This window comes from Haliaeetus leucocephalus, unplaced genomic scaffold (assembly GCF_000737465.1).
Source record: "Haliaeetus leucocephalus isolate CR32 unplaced genomic scaffold, Haliaeetus_leucocephalus-4.0 Scaffold162, whole genome shotgun sequence".
In the NCBI taxonomy this organism is placed as follows: domain Eukaryota; kingdom Metazoa; phylum Chordata; class Aves; order Accipitriformes; family Accipitridae; genus Haliaeetus; species Haliaeetus leucocephalus.
In genome coordinates this window covers 7,231,311-7,247,556 of record NW_010972598.1, presented here as the reverse complement: position 1 = coordinate 7,247,556, position 16,246 = coordinate 7,231,311, and the positions used below count along the sequence as shown (strand labels likewise).

Here is a 16,246-nt window from a genome sequence, read left to right as displayed (position 1 = left end):
GGGGGGGGGGCGGCGGACCCCCTCCCCCCCCCCCCCCCCCCCTTTCTGCCAAGGTATTTTGGGCTAGTAACGTCTTAGGGGACTGTAAGGCTGTTCCACAGCCTGTCTGCCTTGACGCACAAATTTTATAGCCTCTCTGATCCTTGTTCTTTCCTGCAGTGGCTGTAAATGCTGCAATGAGTTTGTGCTCGGGTCATAGTTTGTTAGTCCTAGGTGCTGATCTCCCTCCTCCAGCTGTCCTTGAACAGACAGCACTACACAGGCAGCCCAGTAAGGACGGGTGACTAGAGAAGGCTCCCTTCCCTGAGGAGCGTGGAGTCTTCTTATGGATGGGAAGATGAAATGAGATGCTGGCAGTAAAAACACACTGTGATGAATGAAAACTAGAAGGAAAGTGGTTCAGAACAAGCAGTCAGAGGGTGGAGAGAAGGGGAGAGATGCAGGAAGAGGGAAAATAAAGACAAAGTAAGGAGAGAGACAAAGGAGGCTGGTCTGAGGTCTCAGGAAGAAGGAGGGATGCCCAAGTGCAAAACTGTATTTCAGGAATCGCCTTAACCAGAGGTGAAGAGTTAGCATGGAAAAATTATGCAAAATGTCTCTGTTAAGGAATCTGCGGTGTAGAAACTTCAGCGGCTTCCCACTCTGGAGTGCTGGAGACAAGAACAGGGATGTGTGTGCCTTCACATGCCAGGCTAGATAGCATCTTCTAGTTTACTCTCTTTTGCCTTCTAGTCACACCCTTCCTTCTCTCTCACCACAGCTGCCCACGTAGCATCTTATATCTGGTTAGAGATCAGAATTTGTGACTCTTCCTTTGTTTAATCACTCCCCTCTTGAGGGGGGGGGGAAGCCTCATTTGTTCTTGTGTTGAGTGTTTAGCAGGAAAAACATCCTTTTTTCCACTGCTTTTTCTTATAAAAAATATCTAGTGGCAGGGTTCTGTTTATTTTGGACGAGTGCAGAGAGCTTGCTGTATGCAGAGATCTATGGTTAGGGATTGCTTTGTTAGCTTGAGAACTAGAGGCAGGCATCTAGGTGAGATAGCACAGTGGCATGCTCACTGCTTCCCGGGCTAACCCTTTCTGCAGAGTGAGCAGGTAAGTGGGCCGGACTAGCCCAAGATGGAGCTATGGACTGACTTGTTTTCATTATAAGCTGCAAGAGTTCATAGGGCATGTGACTATGTATTGCCTGTCATGGAAACCAAATGTCAATAACCTACAACAGAGGAGAATTTCTCTGGTAAATCAGCAGGTCACCTCCTTTGGCTCCAGACTATAGGAAAGTGAGATACTGCCAGGTTATCAGGAGTGCGTTTTGGCTTTTTTTTGGCACGTAGGCACATACTTGCATGTTTTAAGTGTATTATGAAACAGCAATGGAAGCTTGAGTACAAATGGCCCTTTTTGGCCATTTAATATTTTGTGTATCCTGCAGTATTTGTGCACAGGTCTAAAACCAAAAACTGGTCAAAGACCAGCACAGATCAAAGTCATCATTGCCTTGAATAACTTCCATCACTGACAAAACAAACAGTGACCTGATCAGGAGTTCAAAGTTAAGGGAGGATACCAGCCTGAGTGCACTGCTGGTTATGGGTCCCAAATGCAAATGAAAGCCTATTGACTACAAAGGAAATAAATTCCAGTGTCTGGGAGCCCTAAGTGAAAATACACAGGCTCCCATGGGGTTGCAGGTGGGAACAGACCAGCACCTGCTTGGGTGCCACAGGAGTGGAAGCCACAGATACTAAGACAAACAAGACAAGACCACCCTGACCAGGCTGCAGTCATCAGTAATGCAGCTCAGGGTGAACAGGGGCTGTGCTTCAGACTGTCACTGCAGTCTGATCAGCAACAATTCACAGTGATAAATCTGATGAAAACTTTGAGAAAGAACAAAAATTCTGAATGTGCTTTGACATTACTTCAGTGAGTTCTATAGAATAACTTGTGAGGATGTTAAACTTGGCTGGGTTTTGTAAGGTTTCTAAATTTTGTTTGGTTTGGTTGATTTCTGTATTGTGTAATTAGCTTTGGATACAGTATTTAAATAGTAGTGCCTGAAATAATTAATCTTCAGCTTGGTTTCTGATTTGCTGCAAGCAAGTGGGTCCTTCTGTGTATGAAGATACAGAAGTCTAAAACTGTGCTAGTTTCAGTGGATCTTGTTCAAGGTGGCACTAAAACTATGGTATTGGGTTTATTAACTCTTTGTATATATGTATATTAAAAAATGCGGTTGAGACTTGGCAAAAGCATTAGAGAACAACATTTTTTGCTAGTTCATGTAAAACCTTTGTGCCACTAAGGTCAAAATCATCAAGTAGGTGTAGTTTTAGTGAATTTTGATCAGTGTGATGCCCCAGTGCACTTCACCAGTGTTGTCTTGCTTCTTGGAAATAGGAGAGCCTTACTAATTTGGGATAAAGTAATTCTGTTTTCTTCATAGTAGCATCTCACAAATGCCACTTTATAGTCTCTCTTACTTAAGGTCCAGTATAAAAATGCATTTTTGCAGCTGTGCAAATGGACGTATTGTTTGTCTCCGCAATTTTGCCATGCTCATCACTGATACTACATAAATCAACAACAGAAAGTAGCGCTTTCTGTTCCAAGCTGCAAGAGTGGCAGCCTTTAAATTCTGTGAAGACTAAGACTTGAGTCTTTCAGCTTTGCTTCTAAGGTTCTGTTTTTAAGTGGCAGTAGTCCTTCAAGTGGTAATCAGCAGGCATGATGCTGACACCTTGGTGGATGGCAGGTGGGAGGGAATTTTGGAAGGAGCAGTAAGAAATGTCCTGCAAAGAGAGCTGTGGTATTTGCTCCCTCATCTTTTCCTGCTAGGACATCCCTACTGTAGGCAGGTAAGAGATCCTTCCTTTTGACATCTTAAGAGCACTTCAGGATGAGAGAGATAACAACACCCAGGGAAACCTGTTACTGGTTAGAAGGCGGGGGGGAAGCAGGCGGGATGTTTTGGTTTTTTGAGGTTATTGTTGCTTTTTGAAGCTCACTCATTCCTTTGAGGCTTATGCTGGGTGGAAGATCAAGATAATTTTTGTCAGCTAGATAACATTTGCTGCTTACATGGTTAAATTCATCATCAGTAATTTTTTCTGCGTCCAAATGACTGTCATGCAAAATCCATTACTGATTTAAGTAATAGTCGAGGAGTTGGGCAGTCTGTCCACAGGTGTAGCATTTGGAAGGTGTCCTGTGTAACAAAACATGCCAACATTTTTGTTCTTTTCAGTTTCTTAGTAATATAATTTTGGGGAGTCTTGTATTTGCTCAGGAAGATTTCCTGTTCACTGTTGAAGCGGAAATTTCTTTTTTTCAGCCCATTTTAGTACTGTTGGTAGGTTTTCCAGTTCTATCCTATTACTTAAAATCTGTTTTCGTAGTTCTTTTCAAAATGGATAGCTCAAATAATAAAAGGTAGCTTTTAGTGTGTGTGTGTGTAGGTTATTGATTAAAATAGGCATATATAACTTAATTTCTTGTCCATCCCAAGGAAATACAAATCGGTTTATGTTAACCTGCAGCAGCAACCACTTAAGAAGGAGCTAATGGATATCTGGGTAGTGCCCAGGGGTACATTATATCCAGGAAACATACTCAGTGTGTGAAATGGGAATCCTGAAAAAATATTATGAAGAGGGATTCACTGCCTTCCTGCTGGTTTATAACACAGGTTGCAGTGCTTCTGTAGCTGCTGCAAATGCTCACCTGCGTGGTAGTAGCTGAGGGATGCAAGGAAGAGTGTGCTTGATCTGCCAAAGAAATGAAGCTTGGTTCTGCGAGGCAGTAATACAGTGGCTGTACTTCCAGCCGCTTTGTTAATGCGGTCAGCAGACTAACTTGGATGGGGGGAAATGGAAAAATTTAGCGACTCGAAAGCATTATAGGTATACTGTTTTCGGTGAGCTATAACAGCAGTGTGCAGTTGTTACGCTAAGTGGGTGTCAAACAGAAGTCAAAGATAAGATTTGCTACCTGTGACCATACAGGAGTGTGGTTTTGAATGCTGCGGAAGACATTGTCAAATAAGCTGCTACTGTAATACAAGAAAAGAGTAGGTGCTTGTAAGAGAGAAAGAGCATGTGCTTGCAGACAGCCTAAGTAGCCCTGCTTGAATTTGAAGGCATAAAATTAAGTATCTGGACCTGCAGAATTCACAGAAACTATAGTACAACGTGGGTAACTTGAATGGGCTTCCACTGGTAACTTGTCAGGAATCTTATGGTCATAATTAAGTAATATAAAATGCTGCAGGTATCAGCTTCTCTCCTTTAATGTGGTAACATAGCCTAGAGATGCTGTGGATTCCGGCAAGCAATGCTCTATCTGAGGTAGAAAAAGCAATTTGAATAAGAATGGGGCTTTTCGTGCTAGAGCCTGCAATTTCTCTCTGCCTCACCTCCATCGTAGAGATGAAGTTGGCTCACAGCCCCATCATAAAACTCCCATGGGCACTGACTACTCTGAAGAGAATTAGCATTGCTAAACACGGCTTGCTGCCTACTACTAAACACGCAGCTGAGAGAGAGAAAGGCAGTGAGCTAGCTAAGTCAGAGTTTGCTCACCTCTGACATGAGATGTGAAACCACTGGAGGAGAAGGGCTTTCAGGACTCTTGCTAAGTCTGAAGCAAAACCGTCTGTGGGTCCTGAGGTCAGAGGGATGGGAGATGTTGTGTCAGCTAAGAGAGCTGCTCACGATGCACTGACTTCTGCTGGTTTTCAGCAATCCGGCAGCCCTGGGGAACTGGGTTTCCTCTCAGGGCAGGAAGTGTTCCTTCTGCAGGAAACGGGCCAGTTTGCGATGATAAAAGTTAAAGGGGCTGCTCACAAACAAAAGGCTGTGTGTTGAATTTGATGTGCTGAGATTGTCTGTGGATGAGTGTTACTGATTCAGTATTGAGGAAGAGTGTCTGCCTGACAGCCCTGAGGAAGGGTGGTCTCGAGCTACTACACTGGTGCACCCCAAGCTGTGGTTATCTTGTACTCATGTCAGTGAGACTCCAGCTTGTTAGGCAAGGATGCTCTATTGAGGTGAGATTTGTTGAAACTTGTGCAGTCTGTAGCCTTTGAGTGTCAAGAGGTGCTACTGGCATAGACTTTCAGAGACTCTTACCCTCCATTGGGAGATTCCATTAGCACAGCTCACTGAACAGCCTTTAAACGTAAAAGCCTTTACTTGTTGACTATCTGCCCTGCTACTTGAATTGGAGAATTACAGGATAAAAAGGTTTACAGTGCCATCATTTTTGTGGTTATTCATCTTCTCCTACCCCAAAATAGATCCTTTGACCTAAATAAGCTGCATACATTTGCTGTTCTTGAAGGGTGAGGATGTGAAAGCATCCTGATGGGGCTTGCATGGAGAAAGAGATATTATGGCCTTACTGCGTTTCTGTTCACGTGTGGGGCTAAGAAAGAATGTCCAGCAGACAGTTTATCAAATATGCTTTGTCTTGCCCATCTCCTGCCTTTTGTTTAAGACATCTGTGTTTCTTTTTCTCTACTGTGAGATTCACTTCCGATAATGACCACACCAAAAGAGCAGATGCCAAGATCTGTTTCAACATCTTAGCCAAAAGTTTAGCAGAGAGTGGATAGGGAATAAGCATATGTTTTTAGCAAGTGGAAAAATGTCATAAAATATTGGGGGGCTTCCCCTGTTTGCGTACAGTTCCAGGTTAAGGTGCCTTCTGGAGTAAGCATGAAGCTACCCAAAATGAAGATAAAACCTTTATATAAAGCCTTATCTTGCCACCTCTTCCAGCGTTAACTTAGGTGTAGCAAAAGTGCTAACCATGTTTGTGTCTCAGAGTTGCACAAAGTGTGCCACGTCTAAAATAACTTCTTCTGTATTAACACCCCCCTGTTTTCCTCATGGTGGTTCCTGTATTTGTTGAACAGATAAACATGCTTTCCTTTCTTGTTTTTTTTTCTCCTCCCTGACCAGGAGGAAGAGGATGACAGTGCAGGCACGGAAATGAAGATCCTGAGAGGACACTGTGGACCCGTGTATAGCACGAGGTTCCTTTCAGACAGTTCGGGACTCTTATCTTGTTCTGAGGACATGTCCATCAGATACTGGGACCTCGGAAGTTTTACAAACACTGTGTTGTACCAAGGACATGCCTATCCTGTCTGGGATTTGGATATTAGCCCCTGCAGCCTGTACTTTGCTAGTGGTTCCCACGATCGCACTGCAAGACTCTGGTCATTTGATCGGACGTACCCGCTGCGAATATACGCAGGCCATTTGGCGGACGTAGACTGTGTGAAGTTCCACCCCAATTCCAACTACTTAGCGACGGGCTCCACAGACAAAACTGTGCGCTTGTGGAGCACTCAGCAAGGCAACTCGGTGCGCCTTTTCACTGGGCACCGTGGCCCTGTACTCGCGCTTGCGTTTTCTCCCAACGGTAAGTACCTGGCCTCAGCAGGTGAAGACCAGCGGCTAAAGCTGTGGGACTTGGCATCAGGAACTCTTTACAAAGAACTGAGGGGCCACACGGACAACATAACCAGCCTTACTTTTAGCCCCGACAGTAGTTTAATTGCTTCAGCGTCGATGGACAATTCAGTCCGGGTCTGGGACATTCGGAACACTTACTGCAACGCCCCTGCAGATGGGTCTTCCAGTGAACTGGTTGGTGTATATACCGGACAAATGAATAATGTACTGAGCGTACAGTTTATGGCCTGTAATCTTCTTCTAGTGACTGGAATTGCACAAGAAAATCAGGAACTTTAATTTTTTTTTTTCTTAGGGAAGCGGGTGGGTGTATTGAACGTCAGAGTCCATTGCAAGCTGAGAGTACTGACTGTGAAACACTTTTCTTCCTCTGCCCCCTTGAAAGGCATATTCATTCAGAGTGATGCAAATGCTTTAAAATGTCTTGCCCACAAAAAGGCCTGTGCTGTTGAACGGAGTGAGGAAAAAAGGAGGAGTGATGAAAATACATATACATTCTAATCTTGTACTTGTAGGGATGGGCAAAAAGGGAGTAAATCCAGTAGCTTGGGGAAACCAAAAGCCTGGTCCAGACAAGTGAAACTGCCAACCAGATAAGCTGCTGACCTGCACTTAAATATCCTGCATTGATTGATGGGCACATCTTACCTACTGTTAACTGAGGCTTGAGTGTGTGGAGAACTACTGGCCCAGTGTTTTTTGTTTTGTTTTGCTTTTGTTTTCCTGTTATTGCAGAGGACCAGCATTTTAAGACCCTTCTATTAAAAGAACATTATGTATTTTCTACAGTGATAGTGGTCCTAAATATTACAGCTCCCTGTAGCACTTCTGGAATATTTTGGACTAGCTAAGTAGAAAATACCATCTTTCTTTTTACTAAGGGGATGGAAATCTGACCTCAGTTGGGGCCCATCTCTGCATTGTCACTTGGGTTTGGTTCCTGGTACTAGCTGTGATATTTGTATTTATGTTCCATTTATTAGGAATCTTTCTGAATCTGCTTGCACTGTGTTTTGAGGATGGGAGGACAGTGGGGGTAGAGCGGTGGCTTTAAGGGTAATAAACGACTTGCCTTGTCTGGAGGGAGGGCACTATAGAACTGAAGTGGCTAAGTTTGGACTCCTCATGGAAACGGGGCATGTCGGTCCACCACTGCACCTCACAGAAATATTTCCGTAAATGGAAGTTGGCAGTCTAGGGAGAGGGGAAGGGGGAGAGAGACAAACACAAAGTGACATGGGAAAAAATAGTATTACTAAATTATTGTGCGTACACAGAGGCAGCTCTGCTAGTGTTGGATTTTTCTCAAAATGTTGCAATATCAGTTTCATGAACGCTTTGTGAGATAAATCATCAGCATTTACAACAACGATCTGCGAAAAAAGCACGTTCTAGTTTGTCATTTGGAGAGATTAAATATTTCTGCTTTCTGGAAAGAGTTATTTTGTATTTTGTTTTCTATTAAAAGCATTTAGTTTAAAAAAAAAATGGTTTGGTCCCTTTCTGGGAAACTTGCTCTGGCTTGCAGGGGTAGGAGAGGGCAGGAGCATACGTCTCCTACACTGCTTGAGCCAGAGCCCGCTTGGCACTGGGAGGCTGGATCTGGTGGTCTCGCTCACTTGGTGCATGCTGTTTTGATGTCCCCCTACTTGCTATTCACAGAGCTAACTTGGCAGGTCATGGAGTATGGTATTGACACAGCTTTGTAGATCAGCTGAAATGCATGTGGAGGATCTAGGTACCCCCTGAGGTTGACACTGTGCACCAGAAGGCCTCATTCTGTAGTGCTGCATGACCTTTACTTGGTGGTTTCATGTTCTAAAATGCCTCTTTCGAGCAGAGGCCCAGTCCTAATGTCTTCTAGACAGGCTGTCAATATTAAATAATAATTCCCTTCAGCTTCCCTCAGGGCTTCTGGACTTTCATGAGAGAATTCTCTTGAGAACATCCAAACAATCTTAAGAGTTTAGATGACAGCTCGCAATTGGTTTGGGGGTTTTTTTTGTCTACTTAAGTTGGTAAACGACCAAAACCTTTTATCAGAAAAGTGTTTGACCTTTCTGAGATTAGTAACGGTGTGTGCTGTGGCTCAGCTCTCTGAGCACCAGAAACCCCTCTGTATGCTCGGAATTGAATGGCACTGCTAATCTTCTGATGGCTGGATATCAGAAGTGTGAAGCAGCTCAACAATCCCAGACCAGGATCAGGTATTTTGAAAAAAAACAGTACAAGAGGTGGTTGTATTGCTGGTGCTTTGTGCTACGCAGGTCTCTAGAGAGACCTTCTCCTTCAGATCTACTGAGCTGATAACTGCTTAGCAGACTAAATGCACTGTATTCTTCAACCTGCAGTAATGTCTATGGTTGTTTTGAGTGGTTTTGCTCGATTATGCAGATTCTAGCCCAAAGATTTCATTGTGAAATGGCTGCTCTTGTATCATAGCAAAGTATCGAAGTGCTTGGCTGAATGCCTGTGTGAATACCTAGAAAGGATATGGCTCACCAGTGTTCACTGGAACTCATTTTCTGTTTGTTGCCATATGTCCTGAACAGTGTTTAGATGTTGAACAGCTGGACTTCTGGTACTGAAGTAGAGCAAACGGCAACTGAAAGCCGGGGTGGGGGGGGCGGTGCAGAATAAAGGTGAGATGGGCAGAGAACAAAGTTTCCCTTTAACATCTTCTGCAGTGGAATTGGGCTTTTTATTAGTTGGGTTATTCTGAAGTATTTTGCATACAAAACTGACAGGAGTAAAGAGGCTTAGGAAGCAAATCCTATTATATGCACATAGGCCAAAAGATGTAAAAATTATTTCCAAGGTGTTGCAAAAACAATATCATAACAATGTGCTTCAAACCTATAAACTTTATGTACTGTGTGGACAGTTTTTGGTGCTCATTGAATGTAAATGTTTGAAGGCAGGAAACCAGGAAATAATCTAGACTATAAGAAATGTCTGCAGTTGATTGACAGGCTGTATTTCATGGCAGAACTGGTAGGAAAGTATGAGTGGGAGGAACGAATACCATTAAGTCTAGCAAAATTTGGACCGTAATCTCAATTAACTGTGTAGTTCAGAAATAAGTCTGCATTTGCAGAGACCCCTTCCTTATTCTAGGTATATATCATAAAAACCACAAAAGCATGTAAGTTGGCATTGGTAAGCTCTCAAATATTGGTAAGTGTCATAGCAGGGACTGTTGCTGCTTGTCAGTCTGTAACGCAGTTCCCAGTCATGTAACTGGGTACTCCTTCCCCTGCAAAGCTCTACTCACTTCATGCGCCTCCTGGACGATGCACAGTGCATCAGACACTGCATGGTATCAGCCAGGGGCTAACAGGAGATGCTTGGAGAAAGAGGGCATATAGATGGTGATCGTTCCATGGTTTACACACTCCTATCCTCTCTGTTACTGTTTGGTTTTTCAGGGTTTGGTTTTTTGGGTTTTGTTTTTTTGTGGTTTTTTTTTTTAAGTAGACCTCCAGAGCTGCAGGCTATGTATCTGCAATAGCCACTGATGGATTTAGTTTCCGTTAATTTTGTCTCATCCTTTTTATTAATCAGCTCTATATTTGTAGCTTCCACAGTTTGCTGCAGCAAGTTTTACACCCTGATTTTATGAGGGGGAAAAGTATTTCCTTGTTTTTGACATCTGTTACCTGATAATTTTGTTCTGTTCCCTAAGCTCTTGAATTGATAAAGGCAATGAACAGCAAAACACCCTTTCAAAAGGTGTCAGGTAAATACAGAAAAAGCTGAGGTGAGGTACAATCCATGCTTAGTCACTGAATACTCATGAAAGGAAAGGGTATTTGCTCTGATAAACTGCTACACCCATTCACAGGTTTGTGTTAAAGTTGCCCTTCCCACTTTTAACACTGGCATCTCCTGAGCAGCGTGCTGCCACGCTGTTCAGTCTAAACGTCTTGACTTTCCCAACGGTGAAGTTCATCCTATTCCTTCCCGTTCTGGTTCCTTTGTGAAGAAGCGGTCTCTTACAAGTGACTTTCAAGTCTAAAAACATTTTACAGAAATGATATTTCCATTAACAGATCCTTTGGGTTCGCCAAGAAAAATAAAAAGAACTTCAGGCCGTTTTGCTAACCTTATTTCAACTGTTGCTGACTTTGTTAGTCTTCCAGGCTCAGCGGGTTCTTCAACAAAGTCCTGAAATGGCCTTCCTTCTGAGTGGTGTCTGGTTGCTCGCGGTGAGCCAGGCTCTAAAACTGTACCATTACAAGACACCGATGTGACAGTTAAATTAACTGCCTGGATGTCCCTCGCCAAAGACTATCCCGTCATGCTGCATGTTAGCTGTGGGGTTTTTTTTAAAAGTACTGGATAGGAGCCCAAACTGACTGAAATAACTCAACAATGCTCACCATGCTCAATGTATTTCAAGTACAAAATACTGGTAAAATTTGTCTCCAGACTGGTAGTCTTTTTAACAATTTTAAACACGCATCGGGCTTTCTGTTTCCTGGACACTGCTATACAACAGCACTGAGCAGCAGTTGTACAGAGAAGGTGGTATATTCTAAGTGCTCAGTTTAAGACAAGGCATTATCCACTGTGTCTCTCATGCTGCAGAAATACTCTCCTGGGACAGTGAAATTCTTGAACAAGGCAGCTGTGGAAGCTATTTCTATACTTGATATCATAGGTGTTACTCTATGACTAAAACATGCATCCTGTTTTTAAACAGGAGAAGGGATCAACTGCATTAAGCTGATGAGGGTTAGAGAAGGAAAAAGACTTCTTCTGAAGACTATTTTATCAGTAGCCCTGCTTTCCCAAGAAGACTTCTTCTGAAGACTGCTTTATCGGTAGCCCTGCTTTCCTACCTACTCCAGATCTTTGCAGCTCCATTTAAGATAAAATTCTCTCCTCTTTGCATAGGTTTGTGATCTTCAGTGAAGTCATGATCCTCTGTTTATGACAAGCCTGATAACAAAAATATTTTAGCCTATACAGCCAGGGGATCAGCTAAGAACAAGACTGATGGGATTTGGTGCTGTACAAGCCTATCAGCACATGGGCAGTGCTCCTCTGATACTTTGTGTGAGAACAGGAGGGAGAAACCCCATCTGAATCCCTCTACCCTGCTGTCAAAGGGAGGAGGTGTACTGGTATCCAGTTCTGGAGAAGGGGATGGGAGGTGGCGCAGAAGCTGTGAGTGTCAGGGCACAAGATCAGGATCATAATGGTGTCCACTTCTATTTCTTTGCTGCCCCTTCTTCCCCCCCCCCCCACCCAGTAGCGATGCTTCTGTTCACACTGCTACACATCATGCAACACCACCAACTCCAGCAGCTTTGGTAGGGTAGCAGGGCGGGTCAGGCAGCTTGTTGAAATAATCAAGCTGTCTTCCTTGCTTGTAAATTGCCTGTAAATATTTCCTTCAAGCCTGGGTTTTGTTTTGGGGTGGTTTGGGATTTTTTTGTTCCTGTGGCTTAAAATTGTTTAACAGAGGTAAGCTGCAGCATACTGAACTACCTGTTTCCATCCATGAGAAGTCTTTGGTCCTGTGATTTTCTTTGGGATATTCAGGGGATATCCTGAATCCCTCACCCCTAATTTGGAAGGTGCCAGTTCAGACTTTACTTTTGCTTTTACACTTAGGCAAGCGGGCTACCTAGACAGCAGTGAGTGCCATAACTCTATTCAGCAGCACAGCAATGCTCCCACTGAAGCGTCGAAAGGCTGAGTTGCATGTGAGTCTTGGGAAGTTCCTAAAAGTGATGGGTAGAGGAGAGGTAGATGGACATTAAGGGGGAAAAAAGGCCACTAGGTAACAAACCAGTCTTGCCAGGAGTTTCATGATCTCTGGACAGCAGCAATAGTAACTGTCCACTCTGATGTCTGCCTTGGGTCAGCCCTGGACTTGGCTTTGCAATAGCAAGTGATGCTTCGTAGTTCACGGAGAGGGAAAGGACAGTGCAAATAAGGGCAGAAACTGCTGTGTGCTTGCTGCAGTGCTAAACTGGGGTCATGCTGTAAGACAACTCCAGACAAACTAGTGCCAACTGCATCTGGAGGATGGCCATTTGTCTGGCATCCATAAAAGCACAGCAAAACTCGTGTAAAGACAAGTTGCCCTTTAGAACTAGCACAAATCCTTCCAGAGCTGCACGTAGTTCAACACCAGAAAGCAGCCAAGCCCAAACCTCGGGATGCTCAGGCATCCCAAGGTCTGGAGTTGTGAGTGCATAGGCGACTTGGTAGTATTTTAGGTTAACACAACCTCAACCCATTGCTGGAGTTGAAATGAGGCATGTTTGCACAGCTTTTGCTCATTTTTTTGTACTGGTGAGCAGCTTAGCTGGAGACTTCTGTGCTGGACTGCTGTTGCTTTTGCCATTTTTGCTTAAGGCAATAGCAGAGCAATCTGCATGTGGTAAACAAACTGGAGAAGAATAGCCAGAATTTTAGGCGCTCTCTTCCCTCCTGGCAACTCCGTTCCACTAGCGCAAATATTTCATGACCACTTGGGATGACTCTATAACCATCGGTGAGTTTGGGGGTGGTTGTGGTTTTTTACGTTATTTTTTTTTCCTCAGAAGCAAAGCCTAAAAAATGGAATGTAAAGCTCTGCTGCATGTAAACTTCCCGTCACCTTTGCCAGTCAGATCTCCTTGTCCTGGAGGAGGCAGGGGGTGCTTGGCTTTCTCTTTTCTTTTTAAATTATTTATCCATAGTTATTTATCACTTCTCCAAAGTCTCTTGAGAAAAAATCCTGTGTTCTCCAACAGCTCTCATCCTGCAGCCAGCGCAGGAAACACCCAAGTGCAGAGAACCCACCTTCCTGAAGCACTGTTTATGTCCATATGGATTGTTTTATTGCGAGCGCGTGGTGCTGCTTTACCTGCAAAATTTTGTCAGGAGATCACCTCACGCATCTTGGTGACATCTACATAAGAGGATGCCAGAGCCCCACCCTGGGCGCCTTGCTGCTCGAGCTGCGTGCGCTGCCCTGGCTCGTGTGGACTGTGCACCTGGTGATGGGAACTGCATGCTTCAACAAGGTTCAATATCACGATGGAGATGTTTCATTTGCCTTCAAATGGCACTGCAAGAGAACATGTATTGTGGGATTTCAGTGCTCTGTGTTGCTTTTGTACTGCTTGCTTCACTTGATGCAAAGGCTTTTGCCCTGCAGTGCCCGGTTGTTTCTCCTTGCAGATGCAGAACAGGCTAGAAAACTATAACCAAATATAAATTTAGCATTTGCAGTTTAATGTACATGTAACCCCATCAGCTTTCATACACCCAGATAACCTGGGGACAGCACAGGCTGGGTAGGACAGCCCACAGCAGCTGAAGCTTTCCTGGAAGACGTAAACTCACATCTCTGCAAACTTTCCTGAGCGTGCCCTTCTTGCGGTGCTTTGCACCTGCCTCCCTTTCTCCTGTATCCTCCCCTGCATTCACCAGCTTTCCCTCCCCACACCTTCCAGCACCCCACAGGGGAAGGGGGCCCGGGCTGTGGCAGGTTTGGCAGGAGCCCCGCTATTTCCCCCAGGCCGAAGGTTTGCTCTCTGTCCAGCGGCCCAGACTCCCAATTCATCCCCAGGCCCTGGAGATGTGGGGTGGTCAGCCTGGGGCTGGCGTGATATCCCTGCAGCCACAGGGAATGGCGCTGGCCCCCCCTGGGGAGCACTATGGCACTTTGTGAGGCTCCTCACAGGCCACAACAGGCTCAACTAACCCATCCCTCCTATTAAAACTATCTTATTTTATTGGGTCTTTCCCCCTTTTACAGACTATCCCACACAGCTTTGCTCCAAAAAGCTCTTTTGCTCAGGAAAGGCGGGTTTGGTGGGTCCAAGGCCGCGTAAGGGCGCTGACCGGGCCCTCTGCCTCACCCGCGGGAAGCGGCAACGCGCTCCTGCTCCTGCCAAAGGAGGAGCGAATTAACCAAAAGCAGCGAAACCGCCCTAAAACCGGGGACGGGGGGGAGTTCAGGTCAAGATGCCCCCTCCGCCCCCCCACGGGGCGGCTCCGCGCAGGCCGAGGCCGAGATCTCCCCCCCTCGGGCCGCGCCGGGCGGGCCCAGGGCGGCTCGGCCCGGCACGGCCCGGAGAAGCTCCGCCCCGTCCCGCCAGTCTCGCTCCTCGCCCGAGGGATCGATTGGTTGAGCCTCTATTTCGAGTGCACCTCGGGGAAGCGGCGAGCGCCAGAAACGTCCCCCAGGTGTTCTCCGCGGAGGAAGAGGCGTGAAAAATCGCCTCACGCTCCGCCTGGCGCGGGAGCCGGGCGGTGGCCCGCCCCCTGGCGGGCCGCCGCGGCGCAGGGCGCTGAGGGGAAGGCGCGGCGGCCCGGCCTTAACGGCAACGTTGGGCGAAGCGTTAATTAAAAGCGAGGCGTTGGTCGGCGGGAGCCAGCGAAGCCTCTCCTCTGGCACCCGTGGAGTGGGTAGGGGTGAGCTCCCACACGGGCACCGCTCCCAGAGGCCTCGGTGTGGAGTGGGGGTCGGCGATGGCCTAAACACCTGCTGGCGGGCCTACGGCTGACACTGGTCCCCTGTGTGTCACCCCGCGCTTCGGCAGCCGAAAGCTGGCCGTGGTGCTCCGCTGTTGCGGGGCTTTGTTCGTTTTGGTTCTGTGAGGTGCCCCAGGTGCTGGAAAATGAAGACGGGATTTGGTTTAAATGTACAGTTCCGCCTCGCAGGCTCAAAGGACGGCATGGTAAAGGGCAGGGAGGTCGGGTGTGAGGAAGGAGGAAAACCAAACATTTTGGGTGAGGCTGCCGCGCTGCTGCCTTCGCAGCGTGGGTCTCAAAACGTTTCAGCCGTCACCTGAGGGCTGTGAGGAAGGTTTACGCTAATTTACTCAAATATCAAGGGGAACAGCTCTGGCAAGGTGGTGGTTTTCCCAGGATGAGGCTCCATCCCTCAGCACGCTCGCTGGGTGTGCTAACCCCTCAATTTCCCTAAATACTGGGAACTTGGCTATATCATTTGTGGTAGCAAAAGGCTGTATTTGTGTTTTCTCCTGCTCTTTTCACACAATTTTACCCCTTGGCAGACTTTAAAGCGTGGTTGTTCAAACAGTGCTCTAGCAAACCAAATCTCACAAGCTGACGTTAACTAATTCACAACGAAGCTTGAGTCAAAATTTTAAAAGTAAAGTGTAGGTATCCCTATACCGGGCTCCCCAGAGGGGAAAACAGGACACCGGGGTCAGTTCCCTGCTCTGGCTTCCAGTACTGCACAGCCACAGGAAAGCTGCATCTCTGGTGACTCAGTTTCCTTGTCTTAAATCAGGGTTAGAGGCAGCAGATTCTTTGGAAGACGGCTTGTACCCCGAGCAGTAATACATGAAGAAAATGGTAACAAGGAAGGGCTGTTTGTATGGATCCTGTGGGCTCCAGTCTGGGCACGGAGTCAGGCACATGGTGTCTCTGAAAGGCAGCTCTGCCCTGGCTGGAGATTTTTTCTTGTCCAGACCAAGACCAAACCCATGGACAGAGGCAGGACGCGCGGTGGACACAGGCCAACAGGGCCTGATGGCCAGCCGGAGATGGCCTCCCCCGGCGTGACCTGCACAGGCCTGGGCGGGAGGCAGAGGGGAAGGGGGCAGAGTCCCCGCTTCCCTCTCCCGGGGTCGGCGTGCCTCAGCCCGCGGCCCCCTCCCGGCCGGGCCTCTGCTGTCACCGGGCAGGCCGGGACGGACTCGGACGCCATTTCGGCAGGCCCCGGCCCCGGCCCCATCCCCTCCCCGGGCCCGGGCGCTGGTCTGGTGGCCGGGAGGAGGCCGA

General features: G+C 46.5%; 1 protein-coding gene across 2 annotated transcripts in view; it reads left to right on the top strand.

The window, feature by feature from the left end:
• Nucleotides 1-7,969, top strand: part of TAF5L (TAF5-like RNA polymerase II, p300/CBP-associated factor (PCAF)-associated factor, 65kDa) — a 21,392-nt gene extending 13,423 nt beyond the window's left edge. For both annotated transcript variants that reach the window (XM_010562666.1, XM_010562665.1), the window contains exon 5: nt 5,969-7,969. In XM_010562666.1, coding sequence (XP_010560968.1) covers nt 5,969-6,766 — 798 coding nt within the window. In that variant the 3' untranslated portion in view covers nt 6,767-7,969. The remainder of the gene's footprint in view (nt 1-5,968) is intronic.
• The last annotated feature ends 8,277 nt before the right edge of the window (nt 7,970-16,246 follow it).